The sequence below is a fragment of the Rhynchophorus ferrugineus genome, unplaced genomic scaffold (assembly GCF_030347505.1).
Source record: "Rhynchophorus ferrugineus isolate W39M unplaced genomic scaffold, kcgeb_rfMv2 rfM2, whole genome shotgun sequence".
Classification (NCBI taxonomy): Eukaryota; Metazoa; Arthropoda; class Insecta; order Coleoptera; family Curculionidae; genus Rhynchophorus; species Rhynchophorus ferrugineus.
The window spans coordinates 34,936,813-34,956,867 of NW_027472581.1; the positions used below are offsets into that span (position 1 = coordinate 34,936,813).

The 20,055-nt window shown below is 30.3% G+C and overlaps 1 protein-coding gene across 5 annotated transcripts; it reads right to left on the bottom strand.

The window, feature by feature from the left end:
• On the bottom strand, window positions 1–11,793 carry LOC143191915 (lipase 1-like). Of its 5 annotated transcripts, none has more exons than XM_076397357.1 (10): window positions 11,679–11,793; window positions 9,817–9,859; window positions 9,622–9,727; window positions 6,151–6,307; window positions 5,860–6,022; window positions 3,806–4,052; window positions 821–985; window positions 680–764; window positions 328–467; window positions 1–154 (listed from the first exon to the last, which is right to left on the bottom strand). In XM_076397357.1, exons 2-10 carry the CDS (start codon window positions 9,819–9,821, stop codon window positions 2–4), a joined length of 1,221 nt encoding a protein of 406 aa, XP_076253472.1. In that variant the 5' UTR covers window positions 9,822–9,859; window positions 11,679–11,793; the 3' UTR covers window position 1. The 5 variants fall into 5 exon arrangements, with proteins under 5 accessions (XP_076253472.1, XP_076253473.1, XP_076253474.1 ...); XM_076397358.1 differs by lacking the exon at window positions 11,679–11,793 and adding an exon at window positions 11,483–11,621; XM_076397359.1 differs by lacking the exon at window positions 11,679–11,793 and adding an exon at window positions 11,492–11,590.
• Between the last annotated feature and the right edge of the window lie 8,262 nt (window positions 11,794–20,055).

Below are 20,055 nucleotides of genomic sequence, written 5' to 3' on the forward strand. Positions count from 1 at the left end.
TTTAATTATATTTTTTAATAATTCCAATAACTTTGTTGTATAATAGTTTATTAATGTCTCTATTGAGTATGAAATCCGCATGGTTAAAATTATCATTAGGAACTTTATATTTTAGGACGACATTTGGCATCTTCTTCAGCTCGTTATATAAAGTCTGAAAAAAGTTTCTGTATTAAAATAATTTTCATCCATTATTGTTTCTAATATGTCTATATTAAGGACATTTTTGATTCATGGCGCCATCTGTTATTACTTTGCATAAATTATATAAAGTTATAGTAAAGATATTTATATAGAGTATTACTAGTTGTCTAATGTCAGATTTACCTCCACGTTTAAGAAATCATCTCCTCGACTAAAATAAACCGCTACAGGTGCCGTCGACTTTGATATATCATATAGGGGTGGAGTTAGGCTGTTGTAAATTATTGGATTTTGGTCATAGTAATTATAATGGCTAAAATTACCTTAAAAGTATAATTTAGTAATATTATATTTAATTGAATAATACAGTAAGTTATATATTCTTTTCTGTATTATGTTTTATTTAATCATATAATTTATGGATATGGTAGTTTTTGACATATATTTGTGATTGTTAAATTATCTCTGGATATATGTGATGACAGATTTGATGACAGGTTTTGTTTAAATTTTGCAATAATAATTGATTAGTTACCAGATATTTTGCTTTGGAGAAAGTGAAGTAATTGTTTCACAGAAGTCCCAGATGGATAGTTGTAAAATGTATTTGGGAATATATCCTGAAAGAAATATTTTAGTTTTCGTTTTATTGTAATGATGATCAAAAATAACCTACATAATCTATTTCATCTCCATTCATTCCTGACAGAATTTTACCCACTTGTTTCGTACATATCCAGTTGGCTATTTTGTGAGGCCCGACACAGAGATACGCCAGAAGTTGGGATGTGATGTGGTCTCTTCTTAAAATTTCGTGGATCTCAAAGAAGTTAAACAACGGCTAAAACGTTAATATTTAATATTAAAAATATACTAGCAAGTGACTGTACTGGTAAATACTAACTGAACTAATTATTAATTAATCACCAATAATAATGACCAATTTCGTAAATTATTAAATAACATTTAATTATAATTATTGATTGTCTTATTTAGTAATTTCCATCAACTACTGAGCATATAAGGAAATCTACGTCATATTTCATCAAGAGGTAATGTCTGTTGAATTATGATTGATTATTGCCTACGCTAATTTTTAATCGACAATTGATCGCATTCTGTTTTTGTAACAATTCGACTGAAATACATTAATTATAAACTAACTAGTAATCCGATAGTGAGTTTATTTGATTACAAAATCACACCTTTATAAACTTTCAGCCATCCGTTATCTACTTTAATAATTTTGCGTCTGTTGCTTACTATTACTGCTTTTGTTGATACACTGCGTCATTCAGTTCATTCAACTGACGTCGACAGAGATCTGCAGTAACAGTTTTAACTGCTCGTAATGCTCTACTAATTATCTTGCTGATCCCACCATATGCGCAGCAAACTTTATAGCTATAAATATTCTTCTTCGGTGTCAATGTAGATGGCTACCCTGAACCCAACTTATGACTTTTTAATCTTAGAGTTAGTAGTACATATACTTCTCATCGCCAGTTACATCGCTATGTATCCTCTTTTTAGATCTTTCTCATCATATGTAAACATGTAGAATCAGTTGATTGAACTACTAAGTTGTTCTTTTAAACCTTGAACTGGGTTTTTCTGTCCTTCAAACCAAAGGTATCAATATGCTTATGACAGATCAGCATCAGTACTTCTTTTTAAAAGTATTTGATAGGCTTTGGATTTCTGCAAATCAAATAACAAAAGTATTGAATGTTGAAAATTAATTTCTGAATTATTTCCTTCCGTGATTAGCTTATGTATAATAGATGATCTGAAAAGTCCCGGCCGTAACAAAGACCTTTCCAGCTGATTGTTGTGCTTTCGGGAGCTTTGGATAAGATTCACGAGTTGCTATCCACTTAGATGACGATCGTTTGGAAAACGCGGTTTTTTAATTCAAAATTAGCCTCCGTAGCAACGTAATTTCCATCAAGAGCCACACAATCATTCCAGAGCCGCTTTAAGATGTCATTACCACTTATTTAGAGGTTCGTCCATCGATCGATGGACGAACCTACAATTTAAATTTTGTCTCAAAATAGGCCTCAGTTTTAGCGATAGCCTGTTCATTCGAGCGAGATTTCTTACCGGTGAGTATTTTTTTGATTTCTGCGAAATGTCAGTAGTAGGAGCCAAATCTGGCGAGTACGATGGATGTGGGAGCAATTCGAAGTTCAATTCATGTAGTTTTGCAATGTTTTGATTGACTTGTGAGACGGTGCCTTGTCTTGATGAACCAATTTTTTTTTGCGGTCGTTTCTGTAATTTCAGCCTTCAAACGCTCCATAACGCTATATAATATTTACTGTTCTTTCCTTCACAAAATAGTCGATGAATATTACACCACGAACATCCCAAAATGTCGAGGCTATGACCTTTCCAGCCGATTGTTGTGCTTCCGGGCGCTTTGGACAATGTTCATCAGTTGCTATCCACTTAGATGACGATAGTTTTGATACCGGAGTGACGTTATAGATCCATGATTCATCCATTGTGACATATCGACGCTAAAAATTGATGTTTGTTAGGTTTAAATATGGCCTAACACTGCTCAGAATTATTGACATAGTCTTGTTTTTGGTCAACAGTGAGCAAACGCACCATCCGCTTTGAACAGAGACTTCTTTTTCAACAACGACAACTTCACTTTTTGATCATTCAAAACGATTTTGTGATTTTTTTTTTGATATTTTCTGGTGTTACCATCTCAATTAGGCGTCCACTGCATCATCAATGTGTCTACGACTACGTGTGAAATCAGCAAACCAACGTTTTATTGTTGTTTTTGATGGAACGGAGTCCTTATGATATTTTTCAAGGTATTGTTTCGCTTGAACGATATTTTTTCCCACCAAGAAGCAGTGTAAAATTAAAACACGAAATCATTTTTGGTCCATTGCTTTAAAAATAACAAAAACAGTGTCACTCTTAGCACAATAACTCACAAACTTATGAGTAGAAATTCATAAAATTTTAACAATTTTTTTGAAGTATTAACTGGAAAAGCGGTGATTGCAATAAAACTAGCGCCATCTATGTGTTAAGCCCGAGACTTTTCAAGCCATATGTTAAATATAGAGTTCTGTTAGGTTCTTTTCACCTATCGATATCGCTAATCATAATACATGCAAGCAACTAATAGATATTATATTTATCTTTGTTATTTTTTAAACCACACACTACAAGACCTTTGCTCTAAATTGGAGTGAGTTTAAAGGTGTAAATTTATATTAAAAAATCTCGTAAATTCAAGATTTAATCGGCTGAAAACATAACATTTTTTACAAGAAAAAATATAAGTATCAACAGAATCAGTACTACGTAGTATCACACTATATAAGACACTACAGACGAATGTGTAATTTAACCCTTATTGATTACGACTTTTGTCAAATAGCGGAATATTTACTTGGGCACGTAAAATTCTAACAATTGATAATTAATTAATAATTATTTTTATAACTATATTTAGCTATAAATTTATTATTTAGTAACTGTAATAATTTAATTAATTACTAATTGACTTCGAACTAAAATCTTCGAATAAATACATTTGAGATTTCCAAAATTCTCAAACTAAAATTCGAATTTAATAACAAATATAAACAATTTGCCGTTTCTTTGCATTATCACTCAAATTTACCTCTACAATAAAATTGGTGTATTGCCACAGCTTAAATAGGATATTTCTGTTGTTGTATAAACTAATAGCCGGTGCCATCAAATTCGCCACCAATATCTTATTGTTATATTGTGGTTTTAGAGAAGTCATCACCAAATATGCCGTACAGCCCTGAGATAGTCCCACATAGGTTAGTTTCGTCTGGTTGGTCGTTTTTATAACGTGATCGATCATAGCTGGTAGATCATATAACCCTATTTCATGATAGCTAAAAAAGAAATAATTGGTTAGCCAATCAATTTATCTGAAGTTTTATATCATTCCGAAAAAAAATTATGTAAAGCTAATTCACAAAAGTGAAATGATGGTGTGAGATATTGGTGAGCTTGTGCCACATACGATAAATGTAAAATGAAATATAAGAACGAATAGGAGGTATGAATAGATATCAAAGTTGATGATAGGTTTTACTATTTTAAAAACGTCACTAGGATCAGGGACCTTTTATATTTAGAATTGCATAGCTAGGGAACTATGGGTTGAACCGGAAGAGTTGAACTATTATTATATGTATAAATATGATTACACCCTTAACCTCATATTAGGTACTTGTATATATTTTAATCACTTTAAAAAAACACTTATTGTGTCGAATGAACGATGTTGAACTGGCAGCGATTCAATCATCGATCATTTTTTGCATTTATTTATTTCAAAACCTGTACCAGTCAAACTATATTACGTCGATCTAAACAGGTGATCAAAAGGTGTTATGCCTGGTGAACAGACTGGGTACGGTGGAATTCCTATCGAACTACAACATATGTGAAATATATATCTTCATATCTGTTGCAACGCGTGGCCGAGATTTATCATACAAGAGGATGACTTTGCATCTTTTAGTCGACATTGTTTTTTTGTAGCAACACAATGTTCGGTCTTTCAATTGGCGTCGATAGACATCTACTATCACAATTTTATCGGTTTTAGCAACTCGTAATACATTAAAGCTAGCTGGTCCCATCATATGTAAAATAAGACTTTATGGTCTGGGTATTCTGTTTAAATGCCAATATAAATGGGTCTATTTTACTAACACATGCTTTTTGGCACTTAAAATTATCGTAGTATATAACTTCTCATCACCAGACGCAATACGCCGAAGAAAACTCTTTTTTTTTCTGGCAATCAATGAAACCGCGATGTTGAAATGGTTGTATATGGAATGTTTAGTCAATTATCGTCTCTTTCGTCTTTTTCGATCTTTCCTTTCGAATATAAGCGCCTTGAACAATTAATTCATCAAATTCTAAGCTATAATATGTGTTAATAAAATTTGTTCTCCTGTCGATACTGGAGAACCTCATGGGTAGCCCCATTGGAGCCTTTTGGTTTATATTATTTGCACCAGCAATTCACAGACAGAACTTCAAATTTCCTTGACGATTTCAATTAGACTATATTATCACTCACTGTACTATTGTACTAATTTATTAATCAACTATATACACCGACGTGAATCAAGGCGATGGTTTGTCGAAGTATTCCCAACGCAATGTCTTGTACATGAGTCTTTTATATGATGCTTTCTGGAAGCATCGTAACATAGTGGACACACAACTCGATCCTGAGATAATACTATATTTTCCAAGAACTTTATCCCATCAACAGATTTACGAATCCTCCCAGTAAATGTGCAAAAACCTGGTGTTTCTCTACACTTGAGTCCTTCCCGTGAAATAGTTAAGATTCAGAGGATGGTGGTTGTGGTAGAAACATCCCAAAAAAGGGTACTCTACGCCGTATATATAAATTGACAAGACGTGACTAACAATGACTATTGGTATATTAAAAAAAGTCTCTAATAATGTGATGGAGCAGCATTACCACTAATTTCTAAAATAGTTTTATGGACTTTATTCGTCCTCCTATAAGGACCTAATAATTAATATGCATTACATCAGTAACAGACTTCACTTCACTTTCAAAAATAATTTTACAAAACGAAATAGCAATGTTTCTAACTAAAATTGTCACTGAATAAACATATATAGTATTCATAAGTAAATTTATACCTGAAGTCCCAAAAAGATTGGTCAAAGTCGGCGTCCAACATGATGTGCCTTCGAGAGTAAAAGTTACCACGTTGGTTTCCTATCCATACATCGAAACCTTGGTCAACTAATTGAAACGCCAGAGATTTTCCAACTCCTTGTACGATAAAATCAGCTGAACTACCTATATTATGTAATTTTACATAATGTTTTTATTCACACTTTAGGTTTTGAGTTTCATTAAACGTAACAAAAAGAACGAATTTAAGTAACTGATGAATTCCTAGATAAAATAGAGGGCACTGTTCGTACCTGTTATTCCATGCATCATCAAAACCACAGGACGTTGATCTGGACATGATTTTTTATATCTGGGGCATCGAATTCTGTGTACTGTTATCACATAACCATCTTCTGTGGTAAGATCTACCGCCTCCAAAGAGTAGTTGTACTTCTCGCAAAATTGAAACTAAAAACATTTGATATTGTTTTATGGATTCCATCAGATACATTTGCCGTTAATACAGAAACTTATAAGTAATGTTTCGTTTTAGTATCTATTACAGCAGAAATTAAATTCAATGTTTTTCTATAACCTATCCAAATATTTTAAAAAATTATTTTACTTGACGGATTTATTGGTGAGTTTTGCATGGTAAGTATTTGGTTTTGACAAGAAAATACATTATTTTATGTCTGACTTTTTACTTATATGATTTTGAAGTTTCAACAAATAATTATTTAAAAATATTCCTGTTTAACGATAAATAAAATTATTAATTTATTTAAAAAGGGCGAAGCAGTCAAATAGTTGACAAAGATTGATTGAGAACATACGATAAAAAATTGGGATCCTTATTCCATTCCTCTTTACAAGCAAATAAAATATATTATGAAGTATAAGAATAATTTTACATCATTTAAAATGAAGCTGCTGCTTGGAACGTAATGGAATTGAGCAATTGCCTCCATTCTTTCCTCTCTCAAAAATAACACAGAAAGGAATTCGTACACCTTCTGTTATTGCGAATAGAAGAAACCATCGATGCACGCTTCTTTGACTGAAATAATAATTATAATCTATTCAAAGTTTTTTTATACATACGTCATCAAGATGTTTAATGTAGTGCCTGTCTATTTGTCTTCTCATTTTATTGTAGTTAAAAAAGGACATAATGCTGTATGATAAGTTTGAACGTGAAACCGAATTAACCTGTCAAAGTCGTCCGGTTGTCAAACGTACGCAAAATTATTCAAAATGTTAGTTATAATTACTACTGGTTATAAATCGGCATACGTTATTTTAGTGCTTTGATTATTTTTAAAAATTTTAGATCTCTGTCTAATACACCATATTACTTTCTTTGAAAATGCCGAAAACAACAAATAGTCAGGGTCTTAAACTGATTGGGTCTTTAATAAATTTCTTGCTCGTAAATACCGTTAGAAAGGTGAATATTGATGATATTAAATATTATAAGTTGCTGTAATTTTATTGAAAATGTTTTTAGCGCGTTGCTGCTGCCCTGAATATTAGTGTGAGTACTGTGATTAACATCGCTTACAAAATCAATAACAATATGTTAGATTCAACCAAGTAAACCCGTCTACATACGAAGTGGGTGACGAATCTTAACCATCTTGACAGTAGCTCTATTCGAGATCAAATATACGAAATGTATAAGAACAGAGAGTACACAAACAATCTTATCGATATAAACATAATTTAATAAAACTATTTCAGAGAATATTGTTAGTCTGGAAAGTATACAAAAGTATACAAAATGTAAAAGAGTTAGGGACATGCAGCTTTTTGAGGGATATAAGACATCCCTTCATACACTACAGACATTGCTTTAAAAGAAATCAATTTTTAAGCGTAGAATAAAATCAAGGAAGATAAATTATTTGACTTTGTGTATCTTGATAAAACTTGGATATTTCAAAATGGTTCATTGGGGCTACAAGACAGTAACAAAAGAAAGTGTAAAGACAACAAAAATTGGTGGAAAAGGTAAAAGTTACAATAGAATTTGATTAGGTTTTGTTGGTCACAATATTTATTAATAATTAATTGCAGGTATATTGTTATTCATGCAGGGAAAAAGAATGGTTTTATTTCAGGCCCAAGGTTTGGTCCAAGGCTAATAACATGGAGAAATGAACAACAACATGTGTCTGTTATGGTTTGAAAATCAATTGTTAAGAACCTGGAGAAATAAGCCTGAAAAAGATATATAGTAGATCAGATGGCTCAACAGTATGGTCACATAATATTATGACTTCCTTCCTATCACTGTATATTCAATTCAATCGAGTTGATATGGGGGATAGCAACGAATATAAATATAAATTATAATAAATTATAATAGAGGTGCTGGTCAAAAAAGATATTCCAACAATTATTTAGATATGTGGAAGGAAGAATTGTCGACAATAATACCTTCGGTTTGGATGAACTCGATTAAACATACAAAGGAAGAAATTGATAAATGGTGGAATCGTGAACATGTCTTAGACAGATTGGAAGTTAACAGTTTAGTGATTGACTAGAACAGAGACTCGGAAAGTGATAGAGACTAAAGGAAACGTTCAGGATATGTGATAATGCTGTACAATTCTGGACATTTCTGAAACTGAGTAATAAGAGTGGAAAGAACTAAAGCTGTGCACATAATTAATAGAGTATAACTGTAGAAAATGGTATTGTACGGTCTGAAAGATATACGTGCATAGATATGATTGTAATTGTTCAGAATTAAACATGAGCATTAGGTTAGAATGTATGAGGACAGGATGAATACTATTTTATAGATATGGTAAATGCATTAATTAAAATTCAATGATTAATTTTATCAAGAATGATGTACACAGGTAGTAGCAGAACAAATAAAAAATACAGTGATATCAAGATGACTTGACAAGTAAACACATCATCGAAAGAAAAAAGAACTAAACATAAAAATGTAAATATGCTCTCTAATGAAAGTAAAATACATTACTTTTATATGATACATTACTTGATATATATTTGATATAAGAGTTCAATGTAAATACAATAAAACAACTCTAACCTATTAAACTATTACACCTGTGTTCTTAATTTTAGTTTAAAGTCATTCGTTAATATATGTATTAAATATACTATAAAGTTCAAATAAACTATATTTGTTTGCTAACAGTTTTCTTTCGTTATTTTATTTAAACTAGAATTTTGTTGTATGTCAAAGCCAAAGTGAACTAAAACTCAGAGTTGATGCGGCAACATTGCGACGTGTTGACGTCACAAATTTAGATGACGTATGTACAAAATAACTTTGAATAGACTATACTATTTTTCGTCGAATACTTATTTGTCTATCGACTAGTTCGATTGTTTTGCGACTATTGGGCGATTCCACTGTTTTCAATCGATAATTCCCAACGCTACTAAATACATTAGAGTATTATAAAATTATTCTTCGATATTACTCATCATGTTAATACTTATGTCTATTTTCATAATATAAATCAATATAGATTAGAGTTTCTATATCATCATCGAATGCAGTAAACAACCGAACAAAAATATTGCATATTTGTTATGAAATACATATTTCAGTGTGTGTATTAGCACCTAATTTTCTAATGAAACGAAAAAATATATTACTATACACATATTATTTCATTGTAACAAATTTAGTAATGAATAACACGATCATATTGCCAACAAAGTTAAACCAATGGAAATACACAATATTTTTATGCGTATATTATATAATTCTATAAAAGAAAATTATTTACAAGTGTTAGTCCGACGTCAGGATGTTGGGGAGGGCTTTTACCAATTAATATTGCAATAGACGTAAAGAACAGAAACGAGATGCTGAATATGATAACTGTTTTGACTCTGGAACAATTAAGTAATAAATATCAGTTCTTGCTTGCAAATATGTAATTTTATTTGTTTAATTTTAAACCCTAATATGTAATACTTACTTCATGATAGGTCCTGCTTTCTACGCCGAGTCACAAATACCAACTAAAACAAACATACCAGAATTTTTGTATTGCTGCAAACTCACTGTCGTGGAAATGGTAACCATTCTGGTGTTACTAATAGTTTAATAGATCCAATGTTTAAAATACATGATAAATGTCGTTTAATAAGTCCTTACTTTAATACAAAAACAAATAAATAAATTTTTTTGGATTTACAAATTTTGGATAATCTTCTTAAATCGTATAATCTTGTATAAACACTTTTTTGAAAGGACACGAGCAGTTTCTCGTCAAACTTTTATTTATATTTAAAAACACAAAGTAATTTAGTGTTCTAATTTCTAATTTGGTAAATACACTAGATAATGTAATAATATCAATTTTAATTTTATAATTTTATTAATGAAAACTGCATAGTTGCACCAATAACAATGCATAATTATCTCCAGTTATTGCTTCCTCTTTTCCAGGTGTAGGTAATTCCGCATATACGGTAATATATCGATAAGGATCTGAAGATTGAGACTATAAAATGCCAAAATACATCACACAAAAACATCTATCGGACTCGAATATAAAGGCTCTGAATAACTTTTCTTAACAATATTTCTTAATTCCATCAACAATAAATTGAATCATATGATGAAGCAACCAAATCATATAATAACTAAATATTTTACAGATATCTTGATGGAGAAGTCATAGTGCCTACTAAAAACAAACCATTTTCTCTACTATGAGTAGCATATCTTAGATTTTTTGTGACTTATTAAACGACTGGACATGACTTTCTTAGTTCACTTTTAAACTTTAGTTTTAGTTCAATAAAAATTGTCAAATATTGGTCAATATAAACTATAGTTTTTACTCCATGATAATTTAATTACTACATCTCTTTACGAACTCGTCAAAAATTGAAAACATTGATTGGGCTGATTTTGTTTATTATCATCATATAACTTAATGCCAGTTTAGTGGATTATCTACCATATAGCTTAAGAATATTTAATTATTTACTGTAGCATTTCATTGCATTAACTATTGCAAATGTATGTTAGAGGTACTTTGATGTCCAGAACTTCTTGTTGACCCTTGTCAAGCGACACCTGAAGGAAGATATCTAGGGGGAATAAAAACACTTTCGTGTGCTGCTAAAAGGTGGTTCATCCACTGCCTTCCAGTATTGGTAGAAACACTGCCAAAAGTATATTGACACCTAAAGAAAGTATTTTGAGAAATTTTTATTATTTTAGTACCCATATACATGGACAATAAATTATTTCAAATATTCACTTTGGAAACTTTTAACTGGATCTTGGAAATGGTAACCCTCATATTATAAAATTCCGTTCAAATGTATCCACTTTATTTTTGAGCCATACTAAATTAACGCGTTAGTTACTAAGCTACTATATTAATTTTAGAACGTTCTTACTGTAATGTGAAATTCAGTCCGAAAATTAGAACAATTAATGGAGAGACAGCACTGAAAAATAATAATATAACACACACAATTTTTCACAATAATACTTTCAATATACAAAAATCCAAAATCAATTCATAGTTTCTTATGTAAAAAACCATTTAAGACGATTTCAAATTAATCGACATAATTGATGACACACATTTTAATTAATCTAAAATTTATTAAAATCATATTTACCTTTCATACCATTTTGTGTAAGAAACTGCATCTATAATCACCAACAAAAAAAAGAAGGCACTCTTCACATAAACCCGAACCGGAGCAAAAAATCCTTCGAACGTTTCGCCAGCCTGATCGTAGACATCATCAATTTGTTTACGTGCATTCTGAATCGCATCCATATCTACCAAAAATTAATACAAATCAAATTTACCTTTGTGTCGTAATGTCGCCGTTTGCTTTAACTTTCTCCTTTGTGCTGATAATAAAAATAATAAATTTCTATAACCATTATTAACTTTTATTTCAGTTACTTTTATTGCCTTTTGTGTTGCACGATTATGACCAGTTTCGAAACTGTTTTCGATCGAGTTAACTTTTTTTCGCCAAAATTAATTAAATAAATTTTAATATTGTTAAGGTGTAACAGATGTATTGAACGTTGATGGTGTAATAACCATAAATGAAGTAATTATTTTTATTATTCAACGTATGTAATTTTTGTTAACTAAATAAGCATATTATAATTAACTCGATATACTTTGTAATTAAATTAAATTATTTAGTACCAATAATATTGTTTTCTTGATTACTTTTTTCGTTGATAATTATTGCCATATGGCAAACTTTAAGTAAACTACGTTATTAAGAAGATTATCATCAAAAGTTGGTGGCCGGTCTCGTTTGAGGTTATCTGTTCTCTGTTGTCACAGTACACCTGCTAATTCGTTAGATAACCAGATTTATCTAGATATGAATATCCAGCCATATAACACTCTTTTAGTTCTTACAGATTTTTTCAGAGGTTATTATACAATATCCGTCATGTTACAAGGACTTATATATTTGCTTATTTTCTTTCAACACTCCGCTTAAACATGAATGTGTGCAACTGACAATATATTAAAACCTGCTTCAATATTGTAATTAAATTAAAAAAAAAATTATATAATTCGGTTAGTCTGGCCAAGTAAAGAACAACCGATGATAGGCGATGTTGATCATCTTCAACATTAAAATAACACTTTCTGAAGCATCTAGAACAATGTTTTCAACAAAACATGATCAACGTAAATCATATTTAATATAGTCAATATATCAACCTCATTAATTCTATTGAAAAAATGTGAAAACTTTTTAAAAGCTTATAACCCAAATGCGTGTTAACTCTTATACTATATGTATAGACAATTATCACAAATAACAAAAATTAGATCAGAAATAAACATTGGTTTAAAAAATTTAAAGTAAAAAGGACATAAAATAAGTAAAGCCTGATTCTTAATGTGTCTTTTTAATTTGTCGGCTTAATATTAATTCTATTTAATTGTATTATATTTTAATTTTTCAATTGTGTTATTCTCTTTAACTGTATGCCTAAGTTCTTGAGCTGATCAGAAAGTAACTTTTGTGTTTTCAGACCACCAAAGTAATAGTTTCACTTAATTTAATTTTTTGATGCTGATCACACCAAATTTTAGTCAGCCTTGACTGCGATAATATTTCTCCGAGACTAACCCATTATATTATTTAGTTTAGAATATCGTAATAAATAAAAATTTAAAATATTAAATAAAAAACATATTTTTTTCCTAATGAGCAAATGCAGCTATTATCTTTCACCAGCGATGAAAAGTAGTCTTCATTTTCATTTTCCACATTTTGAACCTTTCTCCAAAACCTGTTAATCTTGTAATCTGTTAATTCATCAGTATATAGTTTTTTCACAATGTCTTATAATTTAAAAAATATGTAAAACGGCATTTGCTAGAGTAATTATTTCCATTGCAAAAATTAAAACTTAGTTATAATCTAATATCAAATTCCAAAATCTATTACGCTTCGGCGTACATAAAATCAGCCGATAAGTGATAAATCAAAAACTGAAATAGGGTTCATCCTTGTCACATGTTAAACTTCTTGTTAATCTGTAAAAAATCATAAACATCTATAACTTAAACAGGCGAATAGTCAAATAAAACGATTCTTTAACCAAAAATACAAATTGTTCAATAAATTTTGTCAATTTATAAGAAAATTGTAATTTCATGGTTTGAAATAATTTTTTTTAATAAAAAAGGAAAAATAAAAACTTCCGAAGGCTGTCGAAATATATGCAGGTTGCTGTTTATATATCTATTTGCAATGTTTGGCAATGTTTAAAAACAAACAATGAAATTAGCTTGTGAATATTTTGTGCGATTATATCGACTTTCGAACTTATGACGTGCATTGTGGGTAATCAAAACAATACTGTATCGATGAACTTAATTCTTTAAAAGGCTGTGCCATAAAGTATCAATGTTTTACTTGATACTATAAAGAAATATCTATTTCAAAGACCGCTAACCATAAATTACTTGAATTAGGAAGCCCTCAAGCTTTGAAACACATCCCTAGCCCAGTTCAAGGTGCGGAACCACCAAAAGCGAACTGGAGTTACTGTGAACTCACATTGCCTACTGGAATTTGGACAAAACCTTACACTTTAATTAAAACATCCACCAAAGGCGGATTCCAGTGGTTTAGTTTATGATCTGTAGGCTGTTGGAATTATGAGTCACCAAAACTTGGGAAACCATTCCTTATATGGATACCATGGAAATTTGTGTAAAAACAGTGTCATTTATAAGATCAACAAAAGCAAACTTGCGGAGGAAGGTACAGGCTATACTTTAAAATATTTGTATTAAAACTCTAGGTTGTCTAGACCACGTCCATCCCTGTGATCGTTTCTTTATAGTTGCGACCTTGGCTATGAACTACGCTGCATGTTTAAGACTGAATGTGCAAACGATGAGATGTTTTTACCTCTTTTGTAATAAGACACTCTGTGTCGTTTTGTATCACCGTTCAACAAGTCGCCTCTTCGTTCCTTAAACTAAATACTATTTTAAAGTAAATTAATATTTTCTGTATTTAAACCCTTTCATATGTCATAACTTATATGCATATAAGCCCAAAACAAAACAAAAATCTAAAAAAAATTCTCAGAAGAAATACATCAAAGCAATAACAAAGAAATATCTTCTTATTCATAGGCATTACCGGCCACGTAGTGACAGTGCTGATAAAAGAACTTCAGTCATTCTTGAATGGTATACTCTCGTACTTTTACCACTGCTATTAGCTACTTGTCGATAAAACTGGTTTTCCACGAACGGATGTCGCAACAATTCGTTCTTTATTTCTACGATTCTCGCGATCGTTTCTTAAACTCTGCGAGAAAATATCTCGCACTGAAATACTTTTAATTAAGTATAACCCTGCAAACTAGGTAAACTACATAGACTACTAAAATCCTTAGAGTTAAGTGGCTATGATTTCAAGTGGAGAGGATACATTTCTATTAAAAAACTTTTTTTATACACTTTTAACGGTTGTTCGTGAAACTGTATAATACTACACTTTTTAGAAATAAGAATTTTATTACTATACGATATTCTATTTTGCCTATAAAAAAGAACGGGGTAACCCCGTCAATTTTTAACGTGAACAAGTTATGAACGAGTTGACAGATCTACTTGAATTCTGTATCTATGGGCTCCTAAAAATCTATTAGACATTGGCCGGTAGTGTATCAATGAGATCACATCCACATGAGCTACATTAGTTATGCTCTTAAACAAGATAAAGATAAACTGAAAAAGATTTGTTTACGTTGGAAATGATAGGATCATAGTGTACGTCGATCTGTGTGGGTCTTATAAAGCTAAGAAACACTTAATACTACGTTAATAAAAATGTGATTGGTCTTTTTAAATTGGTTTTAATTTTATTATCTCACTTTTTATACAATAATTCATTATTAACACTAATATTAATACCCGTATGTTTTTCAGTGAGTTTAATGGGATACTTAATAAAACTTTTTTTTAAAATTAATATATAAAACAACAATTTATTTAATAACATCATTTACAAATCACTATGTATATTATTTCTCCTTTTTATTATTAGTATTATTATTATTAGTATTATATTTCAGAGGTGGTATATGTTATCAAACTCATGACGTCTGTCGGTATAATTGAGTGTGAGTATGTATGTGTGTGTGGGTTTTTTTAGTTATTTTCGCTTTAGAACATAATAAAGATTCGACTCGTAATGGAAGGCCAGAAGAAAAGAAGAAGAAAAAGGAAAAAATTACCACCAGATTCTACACGCATAAAGATGTATTTTTTTTGCACAATTTCTGTTGTCTGTTTTTGGTTTTTTGCTTTTATTTTGTCGACTTGTCGATATATAAGTACCGTCGGGACGACCGTCACCGTTCCCCCCGATTGAGTGGGGGGGGTATGTGTGGGAAAGGTTTTTGGAAGTTCGAACGGCGACAATCGGTCCGTTCCGGTTAAAATTAAAAAAAGCTCCTAAACACCTTTCTCCTTTACAATTATAGACTAGATATTTTACAACATACAAAATTGTTAAAAAACTAATAAATGTTTAACATTTAAGTACACATGTCGTAAGTTTTAGTTGATACGATTAGGAATGGTACATTTACACTGGTGTTTGTGTGTGAAATTAACAAAAGCGTAACACAAAACTATCAGCACAAACACCCTATATAATGATGATGTGATATTCAGTGCGCTACTCTCAACAAACGATATATAAAAAATACCTTTACATTGCTAACCAACAAAGTCTGGTATTTAGCATCAGCATTACGTATTCATTCCGTTATTTCGTCATATCTTATCTGAATGTTTCATATTATGTTTTAATAGCAATCATCTGAAATTTTTAATATCTGGTTACCTCATTCCAATTACACAATAACTAAGCCCGGACATAACATTTTGACAACTGAAAAACAAGCAGAAATAACTTAAGTTGTTGGTCGTAGAAAAAGCGAAATTATGAACCTAAAAGCTTTGAAAAAATGCAAAAATGCTGTAAAAGTTGCTGTTGATTTTAAAACATGGGGTAATGAATAAACATGGAGTTAAAGAATACAGAACATAGAATTTAACTCATTATTTTCCTAAATATACCGTTTTATTGATCGATTATACCAGGAAGCTTCAGAACGAGGAGCTGACTAGCGAAAATTATTATTTTAAAAATAGTTTAAAACTAGTTTAAATTAAAATTTTATTTAAGAAATTTTTATATTATGTGGCACTTTGGAACCTCAAGATCAAAATACAATCAGGTTATTATCAAGCCGATATATATCTATCAGAAATAATAAAATTATATATATAATAATAAAATGGATCAGGTAGTAGATGAAAATTGAAAATTGACAAACCCTGAATGTATAACGAAAATAATGCCTAAGATTAGATTATTCATTTAGATATAAATAATACAATTTAAACTATTAAAAATTGTAATAAAAAATCTAATATGCCAGATATGAATTAAAAACTACCTGCCAAAAATTTTCTTCTTTTGATTAACCAATGGAAAATAGTTAAAAACAGAAATCTGTTTTAATAAATCAAATCTGCTACACATATTATTATTCAAATTGATGTATTTTCTCGCACTCGTCTTGCTTATGAATTAATCTAAGTACAAATGAAATGTAGTAAAAAATTAATTTATAATTAAGATTTTGTTAAGAGTACCTAATAAAGATGTCCTAAAAAATATATTATTACTCATTTCTGACTTATTAATTTGTATTTGCTGATTTGTCAATAAATAATAAAGAGATTCTATTAATTTAAACTTGTGTTTGTTGTTTTCACGTACCTATTTATCAATTGTATCTGTTTCTGGTTCTGTTGGATCCGCTAGATCAAAAAGAAAGCAATTTCAGTTTTGTAATATGAAAAATATAATACTCAACCTTTAAAAACTCACACTGCTGATTAAAAACAAACAAAATAATATATTAAAATAAATTACATATTATTAAACTGAAATTCTTTCTTATCACATTAATTTTTTTTAAATACTGCGATACAGAGTTACACAAAATGAAGAATATTTACTATGTTACGAATTCTGCTAGCAAATGAAGTTTTGTAGAAAAGAATTTACAAAGCCTACATGATCACGACGATAGGATTTTCTGAAAAATAATGTTATTAGTTTTTTGTAAAATGCATATATCGCTTTCCAAAAATATTAACAATAACTAGAGAAGTAGTTGAATATGAATTATATATACGCAAAAACATTTAGTATCGAACTATTTTCAAATATTACATTAAATTAAAAATTTTGAAGAAATAAAAAAGTTGTGTCAGTAACAGCCCTGATGATGGCTGTACACTAGTGTTAAAAATTCGATGAGTGATATAAGACACCTAATAATGGTTATAAATTGACATACTGGTGTAAACGATACTCAATAGAAAATGTATTGTGTAGGTATTTGTTTTTAACTATTTTCCAGGGATATGTTTATAATTAAAGAAATAAAAAGCAGAAAATGATACATTTTATGACAAACTTAAAAACTTAATGATAGTTACGAACTCGCAGAAAATTAAAAAACGATTGTGCTACTTAAAATACTAATTATCAAATAATCAATTCAGTGAGATAATAGACATGATGATGGTGATGATGATGACAAATTGGCGTAATAGTGTTAGATTTACATCTCATATAACCTTTAAATATCTACTTATAGGATAGCATATATATATATATATATATATATATATATAAAGACCATATCCGAATAAAAACCTGTAAAAATTTGATGATGATTACGGATAGATGGCGTAATGCAATGTATTTTATACATCCGACAGTATTTTTGAATAAAACATTTATATTTTCAAACAATATTTTAAAACATCCTCTGATATGATATAAATAGCTGCTGAGTTTATTAAATATTTATAACTTAGTATATATATGGTTATTGCACCGAATATCAAATCACATTTCACAAAATAAAACGTATATATACAAAGGATTCAGAGGATATAGTGTCTTCTCTCTAAAATCCTTATTAATGACTTTGTCTCATTATAAAATATATTTTTCATTATGATTTACGAAAAACAACAACTTTAGGACGCACACACATAAAAAATGAGCAAAAAACGTTCCAATCAATCTACATCGTTCCCATCGCTCGCTCACATCCGCTCGAAGCAGCGAGTCTCAGTCTCAAATCCGTCCGCCTAAATACAACATCCCGTCGATTCTCGTTCGTGTCCCTCTCGTCGTTTCTCGTTTCCTGATGATGAGTCCAAAAAATTCGACTTATTGCGCCTAGTGGAGGGTAAAAAGAAATCGTTATTGTCGAAAGGCTCAACTGAAGACAAAGAGAGTAGTGTTTTTCTTGACTTTTTTGTTGGTTGTTGTGTTTGTATCATCTTTGTTTGTTACCCTACTAATTTACACGTTTATATTTAAAGAGAGTCTGCTTGACCGTGTCATAGAAAATAACGTAAACAGTGGTCAAAAATGATCTCGAGCAATTCCTCGCAGCCTAAAACGCCACGACGAGAAATAAGAAGTTTGCAAAACAGCAGCGAGGGTGGTTTTCGGTCGATCGTTTTTGGTTCTTAACATAAATGTTGTCCAGCTTCAATCAACACCTCGATTTATGATCATGATGATACTTATAATTTATCGATAAACATTTAAATGTTGATCCTTAAAAGTTGTAGGTACACAAAAATAAAATTCGATATACAAATTTCATTAAAACAATTCAACAAATTATATTAGGGGGGAGAAAGACAACATTTCACAAAAAAATTTCAATCAAATCATAGATTCAATAGATTTTCTAATCATGGTATTTACAATTGAGGTTTTTACCAGTATTAAGTCAGTGAAATGTTTTAAAAAGGTATTTTGTTAATCTCAAGATATACAGTGTTTGATTGAGTCACGAACAATATAATTTACCATAAACTATTATTTTTGATAAACAATTAAACTTTGATCTTAATGATAAATAATTCATATTAAATGATCGGAAAATTAAACTTTAATTCAATTTAATAATATATTCGTTATTTATAGTTTTTATTAAGATTAGTTATCAACCTCCCGTGACTTTACGGTGAATCATATCAGAGGGTTTTCAGACTCTAGGGACACCTACGAATATATACAATTTTATTCCCAGCGAGATTCAAAACTACCAACAAGTCTTCAAAAATAAATATTTTTACTTGATGATGAATAGATCCAATGTAAAACTGATATACAAATAGTTCAAATATAAACTTAATTAAACGCATTTAATATTTAACTAACCTACTATATTTTTAAGGAACCAACCAACAAAAATCATCCCCTGTACACAGACGTCCAGACAAAAATAAATCTTTTAATATAAAAGATTATACGCGTTGTGCGACGAACGAAAACTACCCTCGACTAGAGTGGAAGACAACCCATATTTCTGCACATGAATATTCATTTTGTTCTTGGTCGTAATACCAATAAATTTCAACTAAATCTAACACACAGCCTCTATATGTATAAATATTCACATATTTTTGTCAAATTTCTTTTATACCTTAAAATTAGTGAGTAGATGGTTGAGGAGTGGGGGAGGGGGAGGGGTGTTGGAGTACGAAGAAGGATGGTTGAATTGTGGCCAGCTCGCGAAGGTTCCTCCTCCTTAGAGGTCTGGCCAGGTTCATTTCCTTTTG